Below are 27,774 nucleotides of genomic sequence, written 5' to 3'. Positions count from 1 at the left end.
AGATAGTCCACAAAATGGGAGAAAATATTTGAAGATCTTATATCTGATAGGGATTAATATTATTATTAATCTAATAGAGTCTCTAGCCCTAATTTCCAATTTACAAAAAAAACAGGATAGAGGAACAAGTTAAACATTAACCTGAGTTAAAAAACAGACATATCTAGCAAAAGAAGTATTCTAAAAGATAATTGGCCTGATAGGGGTGTTGTGCAAGATTAAAGAAAAGAGACAACAACAAAAATGCATGAACCCTGACTGAATCCTAGATTGTGACTAGGGGGCAAGCAGAGAGCTTTAAAAGACATTCTTAAGATAACTGGGAAAATATAAGTCTATATGTTATGCAAGGGAATGCACTCATCCTTAAGAAATGCACACTGACATAGTTAAGGGTTAAAGTGTTACGGTATTTGAAACTCAGTTTTAAATAGTTCTGCCCCCCCCGCCAAATAAAAGGACAGAGAATATGACGTCAACAACTGCCAAATTTCAGTGGAAGGTATGAGTGATCACTGTACTACTTCTTCCTCTTTTCTGTAAACTTGAAAACTTTCTAAATAAAAAGTTTAGGGTAAGAAACCTTTAGGTTTCCACGAAACTACACAACTTAAAATGGCTAAAATGGTGAATTTTATATCATGGGATTTTTATCTCAAAACCAAACCCCCACCCCCAAAATAACCCAGAGCTATGGGTATCTGACACTGTGGAGCTACCGTGGAACTACCCTGCACAGCCTCATTCTCATACACCATGATGTGAAAGGCCATGACACTGGGTACAGTGGTGTTCTCATGGAGTTAGAAGAAAACACAGAATCTTTATGCAGAATTAAAAAGAAATTAGGATAAGATATATTGTATGATAAAATTACTTTTATATAATTTAATTGCTATTATTTATTTTAGAATGCATAGGAGGAAGCAAGTCATGATGATTTGGCCCCAAATCAAGCACAATTGGTTAAGAGTAAAATGCCAAAAGCAAACCAAACTGGCCACACACCTGGGCTGATGGATGGAGGAGGTGGAGGTGGGAGAGGTCGGCCTTCTTTAATGGCTAGTGTACACTGTTTTGCCGATCGGATGGCATTAATGAAGTCTTCATGTTGTTGTCTCCAGTTAGATCTCCTCACAGGTTGAGGCTATAAAAGACAAAACCAATATATACTAACCTAGACTGTACATCTCTCCACTGCTATTTTATTTTATTTTAAGATTATTTGCTATTTTAACCTGAGATTTAAATTTATAGGAAAAAGGACTGAAATTTTGAGGGAAAAGAGAATTTGTTTTCAAAAGTACAAAAAAAGAGGTTTGGAAAATACAGTAATAAAATTTGCAAGCCACTGCAGTGAGGGAAAACACAAAATAACCATCAGAAAAACGAGCTACAAAACTTTAAAGAAAGACTTAAATTTAAGATTAAAAAGGATTCTCTTCCAAGTTAATTGCTAGATTTAATGCTAGACTAATGAAAGCATAAACGAGATTCTTTTTTTGCCACATCTGGAAAATATCTGAAATACATTTCGAAATCTAAGTGAGCATGATTAAAAAGAAAACAGTAAAGGTGGATTATACTTACATGACATTACACTGCACTATCAAGCAAAAATGAAACCAGAGAGCCAAAAAGAGGCTTTAATATACTTAAGGATGTAATCAAGAACAGTAAACAAGATATTGATAGTACCTTGGATTGAGGAGCCTTTCTCACAATGGGAATGTCAGTGCCCTGTAATCTTTGTTTCAAGGAATTGAAAGGTTTACGTTTTTTGTTGAAGAGTTTTCTACATATTGGTCCATGCCTTTCCTAGAAAAGAAACAGTGGGGATTAAAATTTTTAACATGTACAGTCACAAGGTTTGTACTCAGGCAGCCCCCACTGGAGTGACAGGGTTCACCTTCAGAGCCAAGTTCATTCTCCAACTCTCAAAGCACAGCAGAACAAATCCATCTGGCTCTCTCCACCCTTGTTACACATCACTAGATATTGCGTGAGGGTAAGGTCAAGAAGAGGCCTCTGCAGCTACAGAGACTTACTTCGAATTTGGTTTTATATATTGAATTCTACCACTTGGGCTGTGTGAGTGGTTCCAGGCATTAAATAATGTTGAAAAGGCAAACTTTCTAGTTTAAATTGAAATAAATATTTCTGATATTGAGCTAGGTACTCACTGAAGCCAAGAAAGTTCTCCTGATTATGTCTTCTGTTCTGTTCCCTGTGTCCACGATTCCCAAATTCCATGAGCAAGCCATCCAGTAACCTACCAGAGAATCTGAGTCCCAACAATCCTAATACTCAGTTTTGCCATCCTTTTGAAACAGTCCTTTGCATACAGCAGGGAGAAACTTAGTTCCTACCAGTGCAACCTTCTCAGGAAAACTCTTCTTACCACTCAGCAATTTCAAAATTGAATTTAATGGGGTCACTTTTCTACATACAGCAAATTAAACTACTTAACTTCCTCAAGAAGTGGAGAGGTTTCAAAGAAATATTTGAGAACATCTGCAAAAGACAACTGGGACAACCATACAAATAAATGAAGGATACACCAATTCCATTTACATTATGAAGATATTTTCCTTTAATTTATCCAAACATTTCACATCCATGAAGTCATTTATTTCAGAGCAAATCTAAGCATTCAATATTAAGTTTTACAATGTTACAATATTTAACATTTAACAGATGATCGGCAGGGAAAACATTCTTTACTCCAGCCAAGTAATCCTTTAAGTACTCAGCATTTCTAGTACATAAGACAGGGAATCAACACAGAGAGCTCTGCCTGTGTACCACCCTTACAAAGTCCGTTACAGCACCACTATAGGATTACACCAACAACTTCCAACTAAATGTCCTCTTCCTTGGTGGATATGTAACTCATAATAGCTAACACACAGTTCCTTCGTCCAACAAAATACAGGGCTCTATAAAAATCCCTGCACTTTGTTACAAACAAGCCATACCATTTTATTTTATTTTTAAAGATTTATTTATTTATTTTAGGGAGAGAAAAAGAAAGACAGGAGGGGAGGGGGGGAGGGAGAGAAAGAATCTCCAGCAGACTCCCCACTGAGTGCGGAGCCCAATGTGGGGTTCCGTCCCAGGACCCTGAGATCATGACCTGAGCTGAAATCAAGAGTCAGGACACTCAAAACACTGAGCCACCCAGGAGCCCCAAGCCATACCATTTTAAATTAGAGAGAGAGATCATATCACTTGATCAAATGCTCTTTGTAGCCTAGAGATAGGCCTAGATTAAAACCCAAGAGGACCCAACACATTGGGGATGACATTTAGTGATCCCCAAATGGATGGTACCTTCTAGGTCTCAAACTCATTCTTATGGGGTGTAGGCCTGGCTTGGCAAAAGGAACACACTGGTGGATTCCTGGGCCATAATAGGCCCTGGAGGTCCTGCTTCTAAGTTCAGAAGTTCTAGCTATAGTTAACTAGAACAGATATTTCATTTTTAAAATTCCCCAGAGAAAGAAAACCTACAACCTCATTGTACAGTCTTTTACCCCAAACGCAGTCAGGTGGATGGTCTAAATCCTTTAAGTTTGGTTACATCTCCTTGATCTAAAATGTTCAAACTCGGAGTTGCATTATCACCTCAAGTTTTTTTTTTTTTTTAACATTTTTCTTGGGAATCTCTTTATAATATTGGAATCTAATACCTGTTTGATTCCCTAATTTTGACATTAAGCTTTTATTCCACTTTATAGGCATCAATCAGGGGCCTTGACATGCAGTTAGTTTGAATCTGATTAACAATTAGATCTTGGAACAGGCCTTACATCCATTTTGTTCAAATTACATAAAATCCCTGAAATTGAAAGGTTCTGTCTTTATACGTGGCAAAGCAGGAAACAGAGGGAGGTTAAAGGACTTGTCAGAATTAGTGACAAATTTGAGGCTAAAAGCCAAGTTTCCAGATGCTCCAAATTCAATGTTCATTCCTCTTGACTAGCTAATTTCCCTGGTGCTTTGGCCTTAAAATTTGAATTTTTGATGCTTATAGAAAAGGCAAAAGAGCCAAAACCTCTCAAGAGACAATCAGCTGTGCCAAAACACTTTCATCTGGCATCCTTTTTCTAAAAGTACCATGGTTAATTAAGCTCCCTCTTGAATGGGGTGGCATCTATGTGCCTCGGTGTCCTCCGGACCTGCCAGCCATAGGGTATGGACCTCTCTTCCCTTGCTTTCCCTCCACATCTGTCTTTAATCTTTGCCGCTGCAGCCTCCTCACTGACTCGACAGTTCATTTAACTCCAGCGAAACACATCTACAAAATGTCTTTATGTTTACCAGAACATCTGCTGCAAAGCGTCTTCCACAGACTTCACAGGGAAGTAACTCCTGATTGCCATCTGTATAAGATCCAAAAGCACATGATGTTAGCTTCGTGGAACTGCCTGCCTGAGAAGAAATGACTAACTGGAGGGGACCTCGATAGCTTGATCGCCTCACTCTCCTTTCCCTCCCCACCAGCTTCCTTCTCTTAGGAAGACACTTCATGAACTCATCCATCTTCTTTTTCTAATATAGACTTCTCACTTCACTAAACAGGTAAATTCCATGTCCTTCAGGCAACCAGAGTACAATTCTTTAACATATTCCTAAACTAAGTGCCTAATAGCTTTGCTTTAGACATAAATGCAAAGTTAATACTTTAGTATAAAGTCATAAATTATCTAATGGTAACATTTTTAAGATTCCTACTAGGATGTAAGGCCTATGTGTGTGCTAAATGAAGGTGTGACAGTTTATCACAGATCATATGAAAAGAGTCACCTAATCATCAAATTTAAAATTTCCTGAGAATGGCACTCTCTCAATAAATGCTCTTTGCTGGAAAAACTCCTACCTGAGAGGAAGGGAGTATAAGATACTGATGAAAGGGACCAGGTAGAACTAATGGGACTTCTATCCAAATCAGGAAAGATGGCACCATTACAATGCAGAAGGATGGGAGGATGAGCAACATCCTAAGGAGGGGTGTTTGGTCCAACTTCTTAATGAGGTCAGTGAATAACACTCACTGCTAGCATTTTATATGCAGTAGTGAATGAGTGAGGGACTGTAATCACAATAAGGTCACTATTTGCTATTGTTTTTAATATTCAACTAGTGTTTTTAAAAGTTAAATGAAGAATAAAGTCAATTTAAAAAAAAAAGAGGCTGAGACTGTACCCACATGTGCCCCATGTCTCAAAGTACCTGACCCATAGTAAGGTGTGCACAATAAAATACTTGTTGAATGTGTGGGCCAAACACCGAGTTCCTACCTTAGGACCAATACTTCATTTTATAACTATTTGCTACATGCAACTCTGTGGAAATATTGAGAGAAACCATACATGGGTCCAGCAGAGAAAAGGAGAGAGAGTATGCCATTAAATGAAGTTAAGTGTCACAAGGAAAGGAAAACATTGTGGAATTCTGTAAAGGTTTCACCTTATTACTTTAAGTTCATCTGGAGTTGAGCATATGGATTAGAAAAGCTGATTTTGGAGATGACGTTATATTAGACTAATAATCTGGGCTTTATTCTACAAACAAGGGCAACAATCAGGGACACTGAGTAGGAAGAATCTGAACAGAGCTGTGGACGGCTGCATGGATGGTAGTGGGGAGGGAAGATGCTATTTCAGTTAAAAAGCTAAAGGTGTACGCCCGAAATGGAAAGAAAAGATGAAACGAGAGACACTGTGCTCAAGGAATTGACAACATGACTAGATGTAGGAGTGAGGTGACAAAGAGAACAGTGCAGGACTGAGAGGAGGGTCGGGCTGTGGACAGAAACAAAATTTGAGAAGAAGGGCCATCTTAGCAAGAAAAATGACCTCAGCTTTGGAAATACTGAGTTTGAGAGAGTCATCCAGCCAGCAGGATGGAAATGAGGGAGGTCAGGCCTAGAGACACAGATGTAGGCTTTGTTTGGAGAGTGATGTAAAGGCATGATATTGCCAGGGAAGAGGTCATGGAAAGAGAAGTACAGGGATGATCCCTAGGGAACTCCGTATTTAAGGGCCAAGAAGATGAGGATGATAAGCCAGAAGGAGAAACAGGAGAGAACAAGGTCATGGAAACCAAGAGAAGACAGTTTGAAAAAGGAAGGACTGATTAACAGGAATCAGATGGTAGCTCATTACAGACATTGTTGATTTAAATGATTTCTTCTCACATCTGCCAGATGGTATTGTATTTGCAACACAGGTCATCCATTACAGCATACAGAAATATTACTCTTCTTCTCTGTTCTTTTGGCCTTCTAACTCTGTAAAACGGAGTCTTAAATTATTTTTTTTTCAGCAAGCATATACTTACGAGAGTTAATAAAAGGACTCATTTTAATAATAAAACTGCTTTTCCTAAACCACTAATGGAAGATGATTTTTATTTTTACGAATGGTACTGTAACGTTTGTATGGTATTTTCCTGTTTCCTAAACACTTTTCGTACAATAATCTCATTTACTCCTCACAGAGTTGGGATTTTTTTTTTTTTAACAAGAAAACAAAGGTTCAAAGTTAGGGGACTTCTCAAAGACCACAGGTGGTTAAAAGGTAACATGGAGACTCAAACCTAGGTCTCTATCTCCACAAGTATTAAAACTATATTCAACCATCACCATAAATATAGGTTATGCTGGTACTAACCTGCAAAACAAATGGAAGTCCCTGAAGGATAAATAGCCTCTGATTTAAATCAGTGAGTTTTAATTAGCTCAATGAGTTTCAAAGAATGACAGATACAATAGGATTCAACTGAACACCTGAAATCAATGGACCACCACTTTCTGAACCACTTTCAGTTCTGAAGCTTGACTATAAGGAAGGGAGCACCTGCCAGAGTTACTCAGTCGAATTAAACATGGAGATCAAGGTCTATCGTGTTTGTGACAGAATGCTGAGTCACATGGAATATGTGATCGCTAGAACCTTAAGAAGAATCATTTAAAACAACCAAAATGCCTTGCAACAGGTGAATGGTTATACAGTTACATCCAAACCCTGGAATACTGGTTCAACAACAGAACACTATTGATACATGCAACACCTGGATGGATCTCAATGCTGAGAAAACCCAATCTCAAAAGGTCATGTATTGTAAGATTCCATTTGTAGAACAATCTCAAAATGACAAAATTGGAGATGGAGAATAGATTAGTGATTGCCAACAGGGAGGGATGGTCGCGGAGGGAGATGGTTGTGACCATACAGAGTAGAATGAGGGTGGAATAGTTTGAGTAGTGGAATAGTTCTGGGGGCACCTAACTGGCTCAGCTGATAGAGCATAGGGCTCTTGGTCTCAGGGCTGTAACTTCGAGCCCTATGTTGGATGTAGAGATTCCTTAAAAATAAAATCAGGGTCGGGGGTGGGGAGAGGAAAAGGAATAGTTCTAGAACCATATTGTGGTGGTGAGTGGTGGTTACACATGTAATAAAATGGTACACATTGTACCCATGTATATGTTTCCTGGGTTTGATATTGTACTAGTTATTTAAGCTGTAACTTAAGTTGGGGAAACTGGGTAAAAGGTGAGTGGGAACTCTACTATTTTGCAATTCTCATGCACTAATTTTGTCAAAATAAGAAGTTTAAAGAAATACCTGGGGTGAGCAAATTGTGACCAGCAGGTCAAATCTGAAGCTGTATGTTTTTGTAAATAAAGTTTTATTGGCAAATAATACCCATTTGTTTACACGTCTATTGCTGCTTTCACATTACAACAGTAGAGTTGAGTAGTTAACAGAGACCATATGGCCTGCAAAGCCAAAAATCATACTAAGAAATAGGTTGCCAACCAGTGAATGAGAATGTAGTGATTAAAAAGAATTTGCAGGAGAAAAACATGGAAAATGTTAGTGACACATTTTTATACACATAAAGACTAGGAGTTATATAGATATGTACGTGTGTGTGTGTGTGTACATACAATACACACAGCGATTAAGAGTAAAGGTGATTAGTTTCCTGCATTTTCAATTTTTCTACAAAGATTATCGTTTTAAGAATTAAAACAATGACATTTTAAAAAAGAACAGTTTGATAGAAAAGATGCTAAAACAATCAGTATCAACTTAGCTATTTCTATCTTTACCCTCTCTTAGTAGACTATTAAAGTGGCCATTATTTTTATACATTGGCTATTATTTTTACACTTTGGTTTAAAAATCTTAGACAATTTTTTTTAAATGAGGGAAAGAAAGTGATCTGGAAGCCATCAAAAGTTTTGTTTAGCATGTTAACAGTGAAAAATAAGCATTACAAAGATCTCAGTTCAAAAATTTTATAAGCAGCCTGGAGAGGATTATGGCTATAATGAAATTGGAAAAAATTCTACTTCTGACTAGACATTCACTTTCTGAGCTGGAAGTTAAGACTGCTTTGTACACACACCTACCAACCCACATTTCCTTATAAAGGCATGGTAGAGAGGACAAAAGGAAGACATTTTCTCATTCAGTCGTCAGCAAGTCAAAGAACTCTTAAGTCCTTTGCAATCCAGAACATACAAACATTAGCAACATCGACATCTTCCATGGCCCTATGGTAAAGGGGGGAGCATATTGGCCTCAACTTACTCACTTACCTCAGGAACGTGAGTTATGAAAGAAGAAAAGGAGTTAAGGATGGCAGAGAGAACACTCCATCAAATTTTGCTTTCCACCAAAGCCCCAAAAAACTACAGTAAAGGAAAATAGAGACAAAGAGAATCCACAAGATCAGGCAGGAAAGACGATGACAATAAAAAAAATTTGACTCAACTGACAGACATGGTAAGTGACTTGGAGGACTTAAAACTACATCAGAATCCACTTACCAAGCTGACAGTAGGGAGAACCAACCATCGATTTTTTTTATCTCAAACCCTTCAAAGTCACAGGAATCCCCAGAGCAGCATACACCTCTGGGACTGGGATGAGATAAATGCGGAAGTGCGTGCTAAAATATGGAGGGCCAAGATGAAAGTTTTCTGAAAAGAAGTTGATTCCTAGATCCCCTCCCTCACTCTACACCCCCTGGGTGACTGCCCTCTCCAACTCTAGCATAAGTCTACTCTCCAAAAATGACAGAGGCCTATGCATGAGGCACTGCTGAAGGCATGGGTAGGCAGATATAGATGTATACACATATTTATGGTTGACTCATGATTTGTAGTAGTTGTATTCCATAAAGGCACTGTGAGCACTGAATGAACAAATACTGACTTAATACTTCTAGGGGGAATATAGGATTAGGCTCCTGTGAGTCTCTGGTCACACTATTTTTATCAACCTATCAATGTACAACCTTGTTTTGTTTTTCTATTTAAAGACACCTTGCATAAATATATATTGTTGATTCAGTAACAGTGAACACTCATAGTGGGCAACACTGTAACTCATGCCTGGATGAAGCTTATCTAACAGACATATTTCCTCCATAAGGCACATCACAGCCTTCCTGCATTTCAACACAACATTTAAGGGCCATTTTAAACAGTGAAATCACCAAGAAAAATTGTGAAAACACGAAAAATGTGGCACAGACTGTGAAAAGAACACTTGTTTACAGTATGAGAGCTGAAACAAGAAGGCAGAGAGAGCATCACCCTGTTCCACTTCTGCTGAGAACATGCACGTCGGGTGACTCGACCTTTTAACTGCTATGTGCAGGTCTGTGAATGACCATGAAAACCCCATGTGTATTTTAGAGTTTCAAATTTTAGCAAATAGGCAAATTTGCAAATAAGAACTTGAGTAATGAAGTTGCTGGCATGTGTGTGTATGTAAATATACTGATTAATCTGGTGATTCCTCTCATGAAGAGTGATGCTGAAAGCAGAGAATACACCTCAAACCCCCTTCCTCTACGTGGCTCACAGAACTCTGCCAGACCCTTACTCTCAAGACAGAATGGAAACTTCCCTGAGAACCTAACCATTCCGTGACAAAATATATCTGTAGATATCAACACTGGGAAGATTCCCAAACAGCTCACCCAGACCACTCTACAATAAAGCTCAAAATCATAAAATGCCGCTTATCCATTCAGAATTTCCAGTGTCTCCTTCCTCCAGTCTTAGTCATGAGCCAACAGACAGGAATTTCCAAAGATCTGTGGAAAAACTGTAGCATGTAAGCCCAAAACAAATAAAAAAGCAATTTAAAGAAAAATTAAACTCTTAGAAATTAAAAGCCTTATAGAAGAAATGAAAAACTCAAGAAAGATTGGAAGATAAAATTAGGGAAATTTCTCAGAAAGTAGAGTAAAATGGCAGAAAGATGGGAGAAGAAAAACATAAGCAATTCAAGTACCTCTCTCTGGTCCAGAAGGTCCTACTCCAAGTAACAGTTCAAGAGAGAAAAGGAGTAAACCCAAGGCAGAAAATAAAAAATTTTAACGATTTCCAGAAGTGAAAGGACAGGAGCTTCCATTGAAAAGACACAGCACAATGGATGAAAATCTATCTATAACATCATTGTGAAATTTCAGAACTCGGGAAACAGATTCTACCAAGATGAAAAAAAATACTTGACAAAAATATCAGGAATTACAATGACTTCAGGTTCCCATACAGGAAACTTGGAAATGAATGAGGAAAAATCCTTTAAACTTCTGAGGGAGAATAATCTACAACCTATAGTTTCATACCCAGCCAAACTATTGATCAAATATGGGGGTTGGGTAAATTTCTCAACATGCAGGATTTGAAAAAGTTGACATCCCACACACCATCTCAACAATTACTAGAGGATCTGCTTCAGGACAACGTTGAGTAAAACATACAGCAAATAGGAAATTCAACACATGAGGGAGAGAAAGTAATTCCCAGGATAACAGCTGGGAACCAGAACCAGAGAGCAACTAGTCCATACTGAAGATATATGAAAAACAGACATGTTGAAGTCTGTCATGAGCATGATATTCATTGCCTTTGTAATCTGAGGTTAGTATGTCCTAGTATCTGGCTCCCACTGTTCTATACTTGGCTTGTTTGACCCTGTCCCACTGGAGTGCTTGTTTTTCCCTTCATATTCTGACATCCAGATGAGTGGAGGACACTCCTTTCACTCCACAAGAAGGTTTTGCATTGATCTTGAGATCATGATGACCTCAGAAAGCAGAAAATGTAAAATGACCATATAACCACTAAACATATTTCTACAGGAGATCCAGGATGCTGCAGCTGTGGTCACTTGTGTTCCCTAGGACTCAATCACCTAGCTCAACAACATCTCTTGGGGCTCTTGTAAATTCTAGAAGCTAAACTCAGGCTCAGAGACTATTCAGCTCAAGGATGCCTTCATCAACTGGTAGTAAATATTGCCCTTATAAAGCCAGATTTGTGTTTCAAAACTAAACAAGATATTGTGCCTAGGAATACCATACAAACTGAGAGTTGTGGAGGGATGGGGTGGCACTGGGGAGGGTATGTATTATAGTGAGCACTGTGTGTTGTGGAAAACTGATGAACCGCAGACCTGTACCCCTGAAACAAATAATACGTTATATGTTAATTAAAAAAAAAAGGAATACCATACAGCTGATGATTAATATAACCTAGATAATACTTAAGAGTTACTGAGGGGAAAGAGTGGAATGAAATTGAGGATGGAACCACAGGTGGCTTCTGTGTTCTATTTCTTAACCTGAATAGTGCAATGTTTTTGTTTTATTATACATTCTCATAAAAGTTTAACAAAACGTGCCATTACAGTGTTTACCTTCTCCTGACCCTTCACTATAACAAGCTTGATAAGACATACTAACACACAGGAAAAAGCAACATAAATGTACTGATAATGTAACTGTAAAGCTACAAGATGGCTGGAGTTGTCTTTCACCTGAGATCATTTGATGATGTCACAATGGAGGTGTGAATACAATGGACCACAGTTAACATACACAAATAGTGATAGCTTTTGATACTTAAGACTTATAAAAAAACAGCTCTAAAATATCTAAAAAAGTGATTTTCTAACAAGCATTAAGTTCTCATACAAAAGAGGTGCTTAAGGCACAGCAGGCAAATTCTTCATGACTTTGCCCCTACCTGGGATGCCTTAGGCCTTCTTTCTCCTAGCTAATATTGATTCTAGGTCCTATTGTTCCAAGTTTAAGCAATTCCTTTGGTGAAATCTCTTCCCTATGAATTCATTTATATACTACCTAGTGATCATTTACCAAATGCCAGGAGCTGTTCTAGGCCATGGGGATAAAGTAGTAAATAAAAATTCCCTGCCCTCAGTTTGTTCTACTGAGAGGAGACTGAACAACAAGATACAGCTCAGATACCAAGAGATGCCATGGAGACCATAAAGCAGGGAAGAAGCTTAAAAAATGCAAAGGAGGTATTTTGCTATCTTTACACAGTCAGCTGAAAATTTACAGTGGAGGTGACAACTAAACACCAACCTTGAGGAAGCTTTATTTGCAGTAAGAGCACTTCAGGGGGAAAAGCAGGTACCAAGACCCTCATTTCAAGTGGGACTTATCAGTGACTTGGTGTTGCTAGTTAGATTTTGCTGCACACACCCTGCCTCCTCAAAAGATGCAGTCCTTGAAGGCAAAAACCCCCTTGCTGCTCTGGATTTCCAACATTTGCTAGGACCTTATGTTAAGTTCCTAACCACTGTTAAGAGACAACTCAAATCGTAAATATTCTAAAATTCTACAAAATAATTCAGAATATGTAAGGTTTGCTCTCCAGAATAAAATTAAGATCTTTAAATCTGGAGGCTAATCAGCCTAAATCACAATGCTTTCAGTAAGACTAATGACTTAAGAGTCACCTTTCCTTGACTGCAAAATATATAATGTGCTGATTTAAACCCTTTGGATAGGTGAAGTGATATTAGAAGCTCCTAAGAAGGAATTTGAATAGCATCAAGTCAAAATAATATTCCAAGTCTTTAAGATTCTCGCTGGTTTTAAGAACCTTCAATTGAGATAGCTACCGAAATAAATGGTCAATCTTCTTAGGATTTAATATATTCACAATACTAACATAAACCATCATCTGACACTTGGCATCTGCAAATCAGCATTAAAATATATACTCCCCAGTTAGATTCTACTTCTATAATGACAAGCTCTTCAGCTGAGTTTTTTGTAGCAATGTTGGTTGAATACCTAAGGCTACTGTTTTTCATAGCTCCTAAAATTCCTAGAATACTAAGATTTACAATTTAAAACAAACAAGGTAACACCCACCAACTTTGGAAAAGCCATATTCTAATGAATTATAGAAGACACATTCTAATAATTTAGTTATCAAATGCAGCTCACCAGCTAAAAATGGTTCTGCCTCTGCCATTCTGTTCCCAACTCAGACCAACAGTGTCCACAGTTTTTGTTTTTTTCCCCCCCCAGAACAGTCCAGATAGCAACACATTAGTCATGGACACATGAACAAGGGTCACTAACAACTCGTCTGTTGCAAGGGAGTCACAGTTTACCAAATAATTAACAATTGTGATGGTGTCATTGCTTGAGCCTTGAAAAAGTTTACAGGAAAAAAAACAAACACCAAACAAACCTCACCAAAAAACAAGGAAAATTTTTAACTACATCTTTTAATCAAATATGAATGGTTCCAAGCATTAAATAATGTTGAAAAGACAAACTTTTTAGTTTAAACTGAAGTAAATATTTCTGATTTTGAGCCAGGTACTCACTGAAGCCAAGGACGTTTTCTTGACTTCTGCTTCTGCTTCCTGTCTTCACTCTTCCGAAATTCCAAAAGTAAGTTATCCAGTAATTGAGTCCCAACAATCCTAATAAATATTCATTTTTACCATCCTTTTGAAACAGCCCTTTGTATACAGCAGGGGGAAACTTAGTTCCTACCAGTGGAATCTTCTCAGGAAAACTCTTAACCACTTAGCATTTCAAATGGAGTTTAATGGGGTCACTTTTCTACATACAGCAAATTAAACCACTTAACTCCTGAAAAGGAATGGAAAGGTTTCAAAGACATATTTGAGAACATCTGCAAAGGACAGCTGGGACAATCATACAAATAAATGAAGAATACACCAATTCCATTTATGTTATGAAGATATTTTCCTTCAACTCATCCAAACATTTCACATTTGTGAAATCATTTATTTCAGAGCAAATTCTAAGCTTATAATATTAACTTTTAAAATGTTACAATATTTACAAGACAGATGGCAGAGAAAACTTGGTGGTATAAATACCTGCCAGTAAAAATGGCAGATTAAATAGTTTTGTCTCTCTGCAGATCCCTGTTCAATACTGAACGAGGAGCCCCAGTGGGGAAGGCACCTTATCCTAAATGTTCTACCGTCATAGCTTTAGCCCCTCAACGTTCTTCTTCAAGTTTAAGAGCTCCTTTTCCTGCCTTCTTTTCTCCAGTTTGAAGGCTAATTTGTTAGCTTTCTTCTCCACTCTCCGTTCCTGTGTAAGAATACATTCGGGTTACTCAAATTTTTAATTGATGAAGACTAATTTTACAGAAGAAAATTTCCACGACCATCCCCCCACCACGAGCTCTTTGTACATCTCCCATTACCTTGCGCTCCTCTTTTATAGCTTGTTTTCTTGCTCTTCTATCTTCTTTGCTTTCATTTTTAGATCGAGGTTGGGTTGACACCTTTGGCAAATCACTGCCATTAATCATCTGCATTCGTTCAACTTGTTTTGCTGTGAGTCCTTTCTTAGGTAAGACATTGAGAGGCATTCCTGTTTTAGAAGATATTCGGATTTGTTTGGGCTGAAATAAAGATAAAATCATACTAAGGTCATTTCCCATTCCTATTAAAAAACAGTTCACTAATGACACACTGTTGTTGCTTTTCCTAATAGGGCTGCCAGCCACAAAGGGATACAGCCACTGTGAGAAAATAATCTGTACCTTCCATTTTCTGCATTGCATACTTCAAATAGCTCAGGACCCTAGGACTTACCTTTGGCTGATACTTGATAAGCTGTGGATGGTTATATAAATTTGAGTATGTACCTTTAAAAAAACAAACATGTACCAATAAGTACACTTTCAATTCAGCAAAACATTACTGAGTTCCTACTATATCCCCAACTTTGATGTTTTCATAGTTTAAAATAACAATGGTCTCTCTTCTAAATGTTTTTAAATTGTTTGCAACTTAGTAATGGGAATATTACTTTTTCCAAATCATTTTCACAAAACATGTACTTTTTCAAACTGATGTACTCAATACTTTAAAATTACTACCATACCTTTAGCAGTAAAATGGACACTACAATACTTACTACAAATAGATTCACAATCCCACTTCTCTTTGGCTTCTTCAAGAACTACAGTAATAACCTCTTCCTCCTCAGACCCATCAAGTTCATTCATTAGCAAGTCCTGATCCTCGAAGGGTTCAAGAGTATTCAGTTTTACACAACTTGTGGTTGAGTTTTCAAAAATGAAGACAGAAGAGGGGGAAAAAAAAACACCGATTATTATACTGTTACTAAAACTGCACTTGGAAGAGCTATGGAAACAAGAGCATTTAAAAAAAATCCTAGCTCTCCCCAGCCCCAACTCTCCCCTCTAGCAGGTTTTGGACATTCATTCTGCTGACAGAGAAGGGATTTTTGCAGGGTTATAACACACTGAACAAGATGGCAACTTTCCTAAAACATGGTTTTTTTTCAAAGCCTCAAAAAGCATTACCCCATCTGTCTCTCCAAAGTAGTCATATATCCACTCAAAATGCATACCCCTTGTCTTAGTAGGATCTGCAAATGATGGTGATCATGGAATACCAGACCCTTGCAGCAAATGTAAACCCCTCATTAGTTTCTTGCAGAAAAATCACCTCAATATGGATGCTGAGCTGATTTGTCAAATATTTGGCTGTAAAGTTATGCTAATATGGCTGGAGAGACAGACTCTTATCTTTCTATGAGCCATAAATATCAACTTCTCAGAATACCTGGCATTTTAAAAAGATGAAAATGAGGGGTCGGACTAACTTTTCAGCCAAAGAGGCTAAAAGCACCACCTCATTCTCCAAGTGGAATATGACCTCGCACCCCCAACTCTAACCCTAGCTCTTCCATCATGACTCTTAGGTCAGAGCCATAGAGGAAGTGGTTCTCAGTAGGTTCCCACTCAGTGTTACAGACAGCTTCAGAACCTTAATATCAAAATGTGAGTCAAAGTTTATGGAAAAACATACCATTTTTTTATTTGTCAGATAGCAAAGAGAGCACAAGCAGGGCAAGTGGCAGGCAGAGCAGGCAGAGGGAGAAGCAGGCTCCCCGCTGAGCAAGGAGGACTTGCTGATGGGGGACTCCCTGAGCCAAAGGCAGCCACCTAACAGACTGAGCCACCCAGGCGTCCCGAGACATACCATTTTCTCAATATAGGTTCTGACTGGGTAATTTTCTAGATTCAGATGTCCAAATACAGACTTTATTTAAAAATGCAAAAAAGCAAGTAAGCAAGGAAAAGTCATCGTACTTCTCTGCCTTCTCTTTGTAGTAGTCATTCAAGACTTCCTCTAAGCGATTGCTGTCTACTTGAATGGAACCTTCCAATTCAGCATTATCCAGAGCTCCAATTTCATCATCATTATATTGCTCATAAAACTTGAATACAGAGAGAAAAGATGCCATGAAAAATAATGTATTAAGACTATAACATTTAAAATGTTATTTTTACATTAATCTTTAAGATTTTTTTAAATGATCTCTACACCCAAAGTGGGACTCAAATTTCCAACCACAAGATCAAGTCACATGCTCCATCAACTGAGCCAGCCAGGCACCCTGATTTTTTACATTATTTTTAATCCTACACAATATTTAAGCACTACCATTGAGATCATAAATACCATTATAATATTAGGGATTAGCACAATGACAACAGAATGTGGAAGACATTCTACCCAGTACTTTAAGACTTACACTTAGCCTGAAAACAGGCTGCCATTTAAAAAAAAAAATTATTTATTTTTAAAGGTTTTATTTATTTATTTAATTGACAGAGAGAGGGCGCGAGAGAGGGAGGTAACACAAGCAGGGGGAGTGGCAGAGGGAGAAGCAGGCCTCCTGCCAAGCAGGGAGCCCGTATGTGGGACTTGATCCCAGGACCCCGGGATCAGGACCTGAGCGGAAGGCAGTCGCTTAACCAACTGAGCCACCCAGGCGCCCCCCCCAAAATTTATTTATTTTAAAGAAAAAGCGCAAGCAGGGTGAGGGAGAGAGGGAGAGAGAGAATCTCAAGCAGACTCCCTGCTGAACGCAAAGGACGTGGGGCTTGAGCCCACAACCCTGGGATGGTGACTGAGTTGAAATTAAGAGTCAGACACTTAAGCAACTGAGCCATCCAGGCACCCCCAAAATAGGCTGTCATTTAATAGGAAAATGAAAGACAATCGTTCTGCTCAGCTTGGAAAGCAAAGCTAGGTAGAAATCTTTACCTCAGAATATTTTACAGATGCTTTCAAATTCACTAATTATGCAAAGTAAAAGACCATATAACTGAACAGTCTCCTTTAAATGTACATATTTCAGGGGTGCCTGCCTGGCTCAGTAGTTAGGACATGCAACTCTTGATCTCAGGGTGGTTGAGTTCAAGCCCCAGATTGGGCATGGAGCCTACTTAAAAAAATAAAAAATAAATAAATAAAAATAAGTACAAATTTCATTCTTGTTTAGATGATGTTTACTGTATTACTAGAATGCTGTTAAGGGTAAACAGGGGGTGTGTGACTCCTGAAGAGTGAAGTCATTTCTAACAGTTTGCCTACTAGTACTTAGTGAAAAGGTAGCAAAGTTAGAACCTTTCAAATTCACCTTGAAGGAAACCATTCATTCACTGAATGAATTTACTGAATAGTCTGAATTTGTATCATATGCCAGACACCATGTTAGACCTTGGGATATGTCAGTGAGGACACACATGTAAAAAACTGAAAGCAATGGAATTTTGTTTATGCTCAGACCAATGCTTGAGGAAAAAAGCATAATCTTGGGGACTGGAGTCAAAAATTCAGAATCAAAATGTCAAACTTCTCTGAGGAAAGTCCAGAGATGGCATTAGCCATCTCTGACCTATATGCATTCTTTCCAGAACTAAAGTTAGAATGGTTTTATGGTCTGTTTTAATAAGACATAAGCTCTTTCTAATGCCGAAAGTTCTGGCTTTGAGTTCTAAGGTCATATGAAATTTACCAGGAACTAGTATTAAAAGGCCCCTATTTGGGGACCTTACCTTCTCAAATCTCTCATCATGAAGAGTCAGCTGCTCATTTCTCCTCATAACTGAAGATGTTATAGAATATTCAGTAAAGCGACTTTTCGTCTCCTCTTCCCAGAATAAGTGATTTTCTACAGTCCCAGGAGGTTTTCCAGGGACAGACATGGCCTCATCTGATGAGCCCGCAGAGCCATAGTTATCGTCATCACTACCTCCTTCCTTCTCATCATCCATGTCTTCCCACTCACTGTCATCTTCGGCCTCAGATTTCCTAAGTCAGAGTCATAAATTAACTGTCAAAACAACTTGAGAAACAACAGAACCAAATGACTTTACACAAGTAAAATTTGAGGGTATTTCAGGGAGGATTCCTGTTTAGGCAGTAACAGCTGTGCTGCTTGACCTGTCTGGTAGGGCTGGAAAAGTAATGAACCAGCAATCAGGCAACTTGGACTTTAGCCCCACCTATTGTTGGTTTGTAAAGACCTCAAGTTTCACATTTTCTGCTCTAAAATACAAAAGTCTAACACTAAATGCTCTCAAAGGTCTGTTCCAGTTATAACATTCTATAGGTACATCCTACTGAAGAAGCAATAGTCAGGTCATCCCTGATTCGAAAGAAACCACACATACCGTATACCCGTTCCCTCTTCTTCTGTTGGCTTATTGGCCTGAAGAATAAAATCATCTTCAAGCAGATTGTCTGGATTATCAAAGTCAAAATCATCATCAAGAGCCGCGACAATGTCAGGATCAAAATCCAGCTGAGGTCCTAGCAGGAAAACAAAAATTGACCAGTAATTCCCAAGAAAACATGATTCCTTTACTTAACATAATCTGAGTAGCTATCATATACCACATTCTACTTATGTATTGAGAATTAAAAAATGATTAAAAACTTCAAGTTTGGTCTAGTGAGGAACAGCAGGGATGACTGCAAGAAAACAAAATAGGGGGAAAAACACCTCTGGTTTCAGGATCCAATTGTAAAACCTCTTGCATTATAGATCTGAGATATTAAACTGTGTCTAATAAAATTCAAGGTTTTCACCTGCAGGAAAATCTGGGCTTTAAATTTACCTGTTAGAAGAAACTCAAATTAAGCATGTGTAGCCTGGTGAACTGTCTTTCCAGCCTAGGAGATTTTAATAAATCCTAAACCTGTTTCTTTAGCTATGGTCTTTTGCGTGTAAAAATAGTGTCCACAAAAAACTTCAAGTTCAACCTTGTAAACTGACATGGCTTCCAACATCCCTCATAACATGGCCACTGCTTGACTCTCCAGACTCATTTCATGTTAATTCTTACCATTCACATTCTAGGCATGCTAAAATGTGGTTTCCTATTCATGTTCTCTCAATTTTGCAAATAGTTTCCTGTTTGAAATAGCCTCTCCTCCCCACCCCACCCTCCTTTACCCACCTACCTAACTTCTACCTAAGAAATCAACTTAGACACCATTTTCTCCAGGACACTTTGCCCACTATTAACTAAACCATTATTTATTCATTCGTAATGTAATTGTAATTTCCTATTTATTGTCTATCCTTCCCAACTGATGATAAATTCCTTGAGGTCAGGGATTATGCTTAATCTGATTTAACCCAAGACCCCATCATATAGTGGCAACTCAAAAATCTACAGAAGGAATAAATGAATGAATGTTACGTGGCAAAACTGGTTAATAATTAAGGCAATTCAAGAGAAAATACCAAACATCACTTCTGTGGTTGTTCTAAAATACAATATTAATACTGCAAAAAATCCAAATAGCAAAAATCCCAAACAATTTTTCAGTGTATCTGGAAAAGATGATAAAATGGACTTCTATAAAATACTTACACTCTTGGAAGAAATTCTGAAAGTAGATTAAGTCTACATGTATGTTAAGGCTAAGTGAATATCATCGTTTCCTCTGCAAGAGTTTAGGTCAAGGTTAAAATTCCCCTACTAGATCTTCAAAACCAATTTTCCCACTTTCCTCTGCAAACAGAAACTCCAAAGACTAAGAATTTGATGGCAATAAAAAAAGGACCCCATCACTCATCCCTTCCTAATGACCTCTAATCTGAATTCAGACATCTCAACTGTTTTAACACTTTATTAGAAAGAGAAAAGCTTTATCATTACTATGCTTTCCTTTTTGTTAAACACAGATCAAGTCACTTGAAAAGTTCAAGAAATCAAGCACACCTGAAATAGGAGCTGCTTTATTCAACAATCCAACATCTTCCTCAAATTCTGATGCAAATACTGATGAAGGCAACTTAATTCCCGTGGTCTTGAAAGAGAAATTACACAATGTTAGATTAAGAAGTACTTCTGACCTACTATACTGGGTTGAAGTGTCCCCCACAAAATTCATGTCCACCCAGCAGCTCAGTGTGACCTTATTTGGGAACAGGATCCTTGCCTATGTAATTAGTTAAAATGAGGTGACAGTGGATTACAGTGGGCCCTAATTCATAAAGATAGGTGTGTCGCTGTAACAAGGTCACATGATGACACAAAGATACACAGGGGGAGAAAGCCATGTGAAGATAAGAGCAGACTGGAAAAATGGATCTACAAGCCAAAGAACACAAAGGATTGCTGGCAACCACCGAAAACAAGGAGATAGGTGAGGGACAATGTTCTTGCCCTGAGCCCCCACAATGGAAGCAACACTGCTGAAAGCTTACTTTCAGACTTCTGGCCTCCAGAGCTGTGAGAGAATAAATTTCTGTTGTTTTAAGCCACCCAGTGGTAAGGTGTGGTAAATTTGTCACAGCAGTCCTAGGAAAACGAATACAACTAAGTCCTGCTTTCTCGCTCACTTGTACTCCAGTAAAATATTTGAAACCTATATATCCCATCATCCTCTCACAAGCGGTTTCCCTGGAATATTTCACAAAGCCTTCTCCAGCGTATTATTCCATTTAATCCTTGTGAGATACCAGCATGCGGTAGTCAACAAAAGCTAAGAAAGGTCAAATGCCATGCCTGCCTCAAATTGGCAACTGAGGTCCCGGGATTCAAATCCAAGTTTTGTAATGCCTCAAGTTTCAAAATGTAATCTTTTCCCTCTTAAAATGAGATAACACGCCAATCTCTGGTAATGGCACAGCATTTCTCTGAACTGGCCATCTTAAATCCTGGGGTGGTCATAAATCATTTCTCTCCATCTCTATAGCCCTTGAACTCTCTTGTATACCGAGATTGCACATCAGTCTTTTGGGCACCATCTTACTCATGGCTAACACACAGATTACTACCACCGTTTAGATAGTCCACACCTAATCCAACCTTCATATCACTTCCAGATTAAAACTCCTTTATTATTTTATAATGTGACCTTCTTGAACTTGTAACAGGTTTTGATTTTTCACTCCTGATTTTCAGTCTGTAAAATCAAGGCTTACTTACTATTCCATATATCCAAATTTATTACTTTATAACCTCCATGTAAATCACATCCAGTTCCTCACATCATGGAATAATTCAAAGTAATTTATGGAGCACACATACGCCAGACACTATGATCCACACTACTACCTATGTCCCTTCTGACTGGAATGTTTCCTTCCTGTCTTCAGTACAACCCACCCTTGAGTGCCCAGCTCAGTTCCTCCCTCCTCCATGAAGCCCTTCTTGATCACTCTTCTAGAACTTTCCTTCGGGTAAATCCCTTCATTCTTCACACCATACACAATGCACCTCAAATGTGCTGGCACATTATCTGACTGACTGGTCCTTGTGCTTTAGTGTGATCTTTTCAACCAGTTACCAATGTGAGGGTCACCACATGTCATCTGTCTCTTGTACCTCACCACCCACCTCATCCTCAGTCTAGCAGCAGGCACAAAGCTGAGATGTATGTTCTTACTGGCTCATGGGAGCATGCGGAATTGGAAACCTCTGAGGAGCATGACTAAAAAGCTACGTACAGGAGTGCACATCCAGCAAACTTAGCTTCCAAAGTGTGTTTCTCGGTGGCATAAGCATAGGAAAGATCTGGTTTTCCACTATAATGTCCTTTTTTTAAAAGAGCTTTACTTAGAATTAACCATACAATTCAGCCACTTGACGTGCACAATTTAATGATTTTTGGTATATCACATTATTACTTTTTAAAAATTATAAAATATGTGATTTGGTTTTGCTGGTTTTGGTTTTTAAGAGAGAAAGAGAGAGCACGCATGCACGAGCAGGGAGAGAGAGAATCCCAAGCAGGTTCCACACTCAGCTCGGAGCCCAATGTGGGGCTCTATCTCACAACCCTGAGATCATGACCTGAGTCGAAATCAAGAGTCAGACACTTAACCGACTGAGCCACCCAGGTGCCCCACTGTTTTGCTTTGTTTTAAAGATACTCTGTGATTATCTATCTTTGGATTGTGAGGTTATAAAAAAAGGGAGGATCAGCTTGTGTTTAGTGAATTTACCTTTGGAGATCTTTTTCAAGTCTTGAAAAATAGTCAAAGAATCACGTACACAGGGGCGCCTGGGTGGCTCAGTGGTTGAGCAACTGCCTTTGGCTCCAGTCATGATCCTGGAGTCCTGGGATTGAGTCTCACATCGGACTCCCTGATGCTTCTCCCTCTGACCCTCCCCCCTCTCGTGTTCTCTCATTCTCTCAAATTAAAAAAAAAAAAAAAAATTACGTACACAATTAGAGTTTAGTTAAAAAAAGAAGTGGGTTTTTTATTTGCAGTAGTTCTGAACTCTGTTCAGAGTTTGCCCAGCTGCTTTCTACCACAGCGGTACCTGCTTTCTTTCATGTGACAATTGGGCTGCTTAAACAGAACTACTTCTGTACTGCTTTATTTTGTTTCTAGGGTTTATTCAATATTTCTGGTTTACTCAATTTGGGTGGTTTGTTACAAATTATTTTATTGATTTATTTATTTTTTAAAGATTTTATTTATTTATTTGACAGAGAGAGAGACAGCCAGAGAGAGAACACAAGCAGGGGAAGTGGGAGAGGATGAAGTAGGCTCCCGAAGAACAGGGAGTCCGATGAGGGGCTTGATCCCAAGACCCCGGGATCATGACTTGAGCCAAAGGCAGAAGCTTAACGACTGAGCCACCCAGGTGCCCCTACAAATTAAAGTCAAAAAAGCACATGGGACTCATCATTTTTTCATCATGCTACAGAAAACAGATGGCATTTTTGTTTTCAAACATAATTCACTCAACCTTATAAACATCACTGAAGTGTCCATTTAAGAGTCTTATTCTAATGGAACACTACATCAAAAACTAATGATGTAATGTCTGGTGATTAACATAACAATAAAGAGCCTTATTCTATTAAAAAGCCAACTAAATAGTGATTACTTTTACCGAAAATGAATTAAGGATTAAAAGCTAATCTTTCAAAAGCCAATACAATTCAGCAAGAAGAATCTTAGAACTTTTTATTAAGACTTTTCTCCCGGGGTGCTTGGGTGGCTCAGGTCATGATCCCAGGGTCCTGGGATCAAGCCCCACATCAGGCTCCCTGCTCAGTGGGAAGCCTGCTTCTCCCTTTCCCACTCCCCCTGCTTGTGTTCCCTCTCTTGCTGTCAACTAAATAATCTTAAAAAAAAAAAAAAAAGAAAAAGACTTTTCTCCCTAAGATAAACTTGAACAACTACTGGACACTCTCCCCTCCCTGTGTCTTGGAAGGAGGTGAGCCACTAAGATCTATACCCTACTCCTGATAGTGTCACCTTGGGAAAGAAGAGTACAGAAGCTGGTTGTTATGACAGGGATGTAGGAGTGGGGTATGCAGCCTTACAAGAGAGCTACAACCTAGGAAGTGAAGTAACAGCTGCGTTCATTACCTTCCTTTGGGATAATACCCTGAAACCTAACCCTTTTGACCTCCCGTAAGCAACAAACTATAGACTGGAGAAGCTATGATTACACTTCCCTGAGAAAAAGAATGCCTAGACCATGAGAGGAGTGGAGAATGAGAAGCGGGAGAAATTGGTACCCTTTTTAGCTCTTCTTTTTTGTTAATAAACCCAATAAATCTTTTTTTCTTAAATGCCAAATAATACAAAGTTTCATAGAAAAATTTACTGTATACTAACACTAAATAAAAAGATAAAGGCGTAAGACATGGACATCTTTAACATTAATGGGAGAAAAACAGAACTTAGTGTTAATTTCATATAAATATGTGCTCTCATTTGTATTTAAAAGAAAATATTAAAGTGGACTGCATTTTAGTTGAGACAAGTCACAGGAACTTCATTACAATCTACTGCTTCTATTCTTTTATGGTTAACCTGCAGCTTTTTACGACTGTTAAAAATCTGAACATTCTGCAAAAATTAAGTTCTTAGAAGATACTTTATGATATTGATTAGCTGTTAACATACACAATGTCAGCTGTTTTTCTTCTGCTGAAAGGTGCTAACATGACCACAATTATTAATCAAAATTTTAACCCTGTCAAAGGTTGTTTTTTTTTTTTTAAAGATTTGAGAAAGGGAGAGAGTGCACACGTGCCTGTGAGAGGGGGAGAGAAAGTCCTAAGCAGGTTCTGCACTCAGCGCAGAGCCTGAATTGAGGCTTGATCTCATAACCCTGAGAGCACGACCTGAGCCAAAACCAAGAGTCAGATGCTTAACTGACTGCACCACCCAGACACCCAAAGGCACCTACTTTTGACAGCTGCCACCACAGAACAGGCAGCCTACTCTCTACTGATGCTACATACATGTACACACTAGGGCATGGCTTATTTTTTTTTTATTAAAAAATTTTTTTTAAAAGATTTTATTTATTTATTTGAGAGAGAGAATGAGATAGAGAGAGCATGAGAGGGGGGAAGGTCAGAGGAAGAAGCAGACTCCCTGCTGAGCAGGGAGCCTGATGCGGGGACTTGATCCCAGGACTCCAGGATCATGACCTGAGCCGAAGGCAGTCGCTTAACCAACTGAGCCACCCAGGCGCCCTATTTTTGTGTTCTTGAAATTGATACCATCTCTTGCCTCACTTATCTTGATTTGTAAGTGGTTTCTTCACTCACTCCCAAATATATTGATAAGAAGTCTTACTGAAATTACTAAAGTTTCCTCTTTTTCATCTCTTCTGTCGGGTGCACTGAAAGTACTTATGGGAATAAGCTCTGAGGGCCCACATGGTTCCTTCAGGTGTTGCAGATAGTCATAGTCATCATCAAAGAACACGCCATACTTCCTCTGTTCTGCTCGCCTCTCTTCATCATTTATCTAGGATAATAAACAAAATGTTAATTAGTACCTCTGCCAAGCATAAGCCATAGGAACCTTCCAGTGAACACAGCTTTCAGAATAGGACGCAGATGGCACATGGACATTTTGGCTGACAGGAATGAGATAAAGAATTCCTGACAAACTCAAAAAAAAAAATTTAAATAGAATGGAAACAATTCCTGCTTCTACTAGATATTTCCGTGCAACAATTCAAGACAAGATAGGGAGAAAAGAAGTAAGTGTCAGTGAGGATGTGGAAAAAAAGGAACACCTGTGCACTGTTGCTGGGAATATAAATTGGTCATGTCACTGTGGAAAACAGAATGAGGTTCCTCAAAAAATTAAAAATAGGAATAGTATACAATCCAGTAATTCCACTACTATCTACCCAAAGAAAATGAAAACAGATTGAAAAAACATATAGACTCCTATGTGTACTGCAGCATTATTTACAACAGCCAAGATATGAAAGCAACCCAGGTGTCCACTAACAGATGAATGGATAAAGAAGATGTAGTGTGTATACATTTATATACAAATATATTTGTAATATTACTCAGTCATAAAAAAAGAATGAGATCTTGCCATCTGAGACATGGCGGACCTAGAGGGTATTATGCTCAGTGAAGTAAGTCAGAGAACGACAAATACCATATGATTTCACTTGTATGTGGAATCTAAAAAAACGAAAAAAAACAAGCAGAAACAGATCCATAGGGGTGCCTGGGTGGCTCAGTCGGTTAAGCGTCTGCCTTCAGCTCAGGTTATGATCCCAGGGTCCCGGGATTGAGCTTTGCGTCAGGCACCCTGCCCAAGCAGGGAGTCTGCTTCTCCCTCTCCCTCTGGCTTGTGCGCACGCTCTCTCTCAAATAAATAAAATCTTAAAAAAAAAAAAGAACAGATCCATAAATACAGAAAACAAAACTGATGGCTGTCAGAAGGGGGGGGCAGAGGTGGGGGTGGGGTTAGGGATGGGCAAAACGGGTGGAGGGGAGTAGAAGATACAGGCTTCCACTTATGTAATGAATAAGTAATGGAAATAAAAGGTACAGCAGAGGGAATATAGCTAATGGTACTATAATAATATTGTATAGTGACAGACAATAACTACACTTGTGGTGGGCACAGTGTAATGTATAGACTTGTCAAATCACTATGCTGTATACCTGAAACCAATGTAACATTGTATATCTAGCTATACTTCAATTAAAAAAAAATTCAAGCCAAGAAACACACACACTGTTTTATCATGTACTTGGGAGGCTTAACAGACTAAAGGGCCTTGAAAATCAAGTACAATTTCTTGTATTTATATGCAAAGAAACTTCTCAACATACAACACAAACAGGCTTTACTAAAAAGCTAAATATGCCAATGTTCCCCAAGAATTCCTTTCAAATTTGCCACTTATACTCTTGACAATTATCAAATCAACCTTTTAAAGGCTTCCTGACATTTTCTGAAGCTAATTCATGAGTTCTAATGTTTTACATCTTATGAGATGAATGATGAGACAAAACAGTTGTTTGTGGTTTTGAAATGACAGGATCTTAAGAAAGCAGAGATATGCCCTAAATAATACCATGCAGCATTGTAACTGTCTTAGTAAATATTTACTATTACTGTACAAGATTGGCTCATTTAAAGATCTCCAATAAAGATGCTTTACCCTCTCAATCCAATATGCAAGCCAAAAAATCGGCACATTTACTGTAAATTTAAGTCATAGATTTTGCTTCCCAAAAGATCACAGTAGTTGCAGAACAGCAGCTAACAATTTATTTAGAAACTACTGAGAGTCCACCTGCAAACTTACTGGCTAATGAACAGGACCTACTTTCTGTGTGGGTAACAGAACCCTCTGGGGTGCAGTCTCATCTGCTGCTAAAGGATCTCGTTGACTCCGATGGACCAGGTGAAAAGACACAGCTTTCTTCTTCTCTATGAAAGGCTTTTTCTTCCTGTGAGGCTTCAAAGGAACAGAATCAGAACAAGCCATTAAACAAACAAACAAAAACACACACACAAACCCACAGTCCATATACGAATCTTCAGTAAGTTATGTGAGGGATCAACAGATTTCTAAAACTTACATTTCTATGGTAGGCAACGTCAACAATGTTCAACAAAATCCGCACTTACCTTCCTTCAATGTGTATCTGATGGCACTTACTCTGTGCCAAACCTTCTTATGGGCGCTGGGATACAGCAATGAGGTCAGAGTCCCTATGCTTATGAAGCAAATCACCAAAAAAAAAAAAATGATTTTAAGTAAAGAAGAGTGATGTGCAAATGACCGAAAGTTACTTCAGACTGTGGGCTCAGAGAAGGTCCCTGACAGGCTGAATCAGAAGGACA

At 38.5% G+C, this 27,774-nt stretch overlaps 2 protein-coding genes across 4 annotated transcripts in view; both read right to left on the bottom strand.

Moving 5' to 3' along the window:
* The window catches only part of ZC2HC1B (zinc finger C2HC-type containing 1B), a 53,983-nt gene extending 40,237 nt beyond the window's left edge, over nucleotides 1-13,746 (bottom strand). The window contains exons 1-5 of one of the 2 annotated variants that reach the window (XM_025866274.2): nucleotides 13,686-13,746; nucleotides 6,203-6,295; nucleotides 4,324-4,385; nucleotides 1,699-1,818; nucleotides 1,009-1,147 (exon numbers count right to left, since the gene is read on the bottom strand). In XM_025866274.2, the coding sequence (XP_025722059.1) occupies nucleotides 1,009-1,147; nucleotides 1,699-1,818; nucleotides 4,324-4,385; nucleotides 6,203-6,239 (358 nt within the window). In that variant the 5' untranslated portion in view covers nucleotides 6,240-6,295; nucleotides 13,686-13,746. Of the gene's footprint in view, nucleotides 1-1,008; nucleotides 1,148-1,698; nucleotides 1,819-4,323; nucleotides 4,386-6,202; nucleotides 6,296-13,296; nucleotides 13,434-13,685 lie in introns of those variants that run through there. The other variant, XM_025866276.2, reaches the window with a different exon arrangement.
* LTV1 (LTV1 ribosome biogenesis factor) overlaps nucleotides 13,565-27,774 on the bottom strand; it is a 31,337-nt gene continuing 17,127 nt past the window's right edge. The window contains exons 3-12 of one of the 2 annotated variants that reach the window (XM_025866258.2): nucleotides 27,254-27,385; nucleotides 25,240-25,413; nucleotides 20,402-20,489; nucleotides 18,842-18,980; nucleotides 18,224-18,479; nucleotides 16,469-16,596; nucleotides 15,265-15,404; nucleotides 14,940-14,992; nucleotides 14,546-14,746; nucleotides 13,565-14,430 (exon numbers count right to left, since the gene is read on the bottom strand). In XM_025866258.2, the coding sequence (XP_025722043.1) occupies nucleotides 14,320-14,430; nucleotides 14,546-14,746; nucleotides 14,940-14,992; nucleotides 15,265-15,404; nucleotides 16,469-16,596; nucleotides 18,224-18,479; nucleotides 18,842-18,980; nucleotides 20,402-20,489; nucleotides 25,240-25,413; nucleotides 27,254-27,385 (1,422 nt within the window). In that variant the 3' untranslated portion in view covers nucleotides 13,565-14,319. Of the gene's footprint in view, nucleotides 14,431-14,545; nucleotides 14,747-14,939; nucleotides 14,993-15,264; nucleotides 15,405-16,468; nucleotides 16,597-18,223; nucleotides 18,480-18,841; nucleotides 18,981-20,401; nucleotides 20,490-25,239; nucleotides 25,414-27,253; nucleotides 27,553-27,774 lie in introns of those variants that run through there. The other variant, XM_025866257.2, reaches the window with a different exon arrangement.

This window comes from Callorhinus ursinus, unplaced genomic scaffold, assembly GCF_003265705.2.
Source record: "Callorhinus ursinus isolate GAN/ISIS: 27379988/994484 unplaced genomic scaffold, GSC_fseal_2.0 scaffold6, whole genome shotgun sequence".
In the NCBI taxonomy this organism is placed as follows: Eukaryota; Metazoa; Chordata; class Mammalia; order Carnivora; family Otariidae; genus Callorhinus; species Callorhinus ursinus.
Note: the sequence above shows the minus strand (reverse complement) of the source record. Positions and strands in the feature narration are given on the sequence as shown.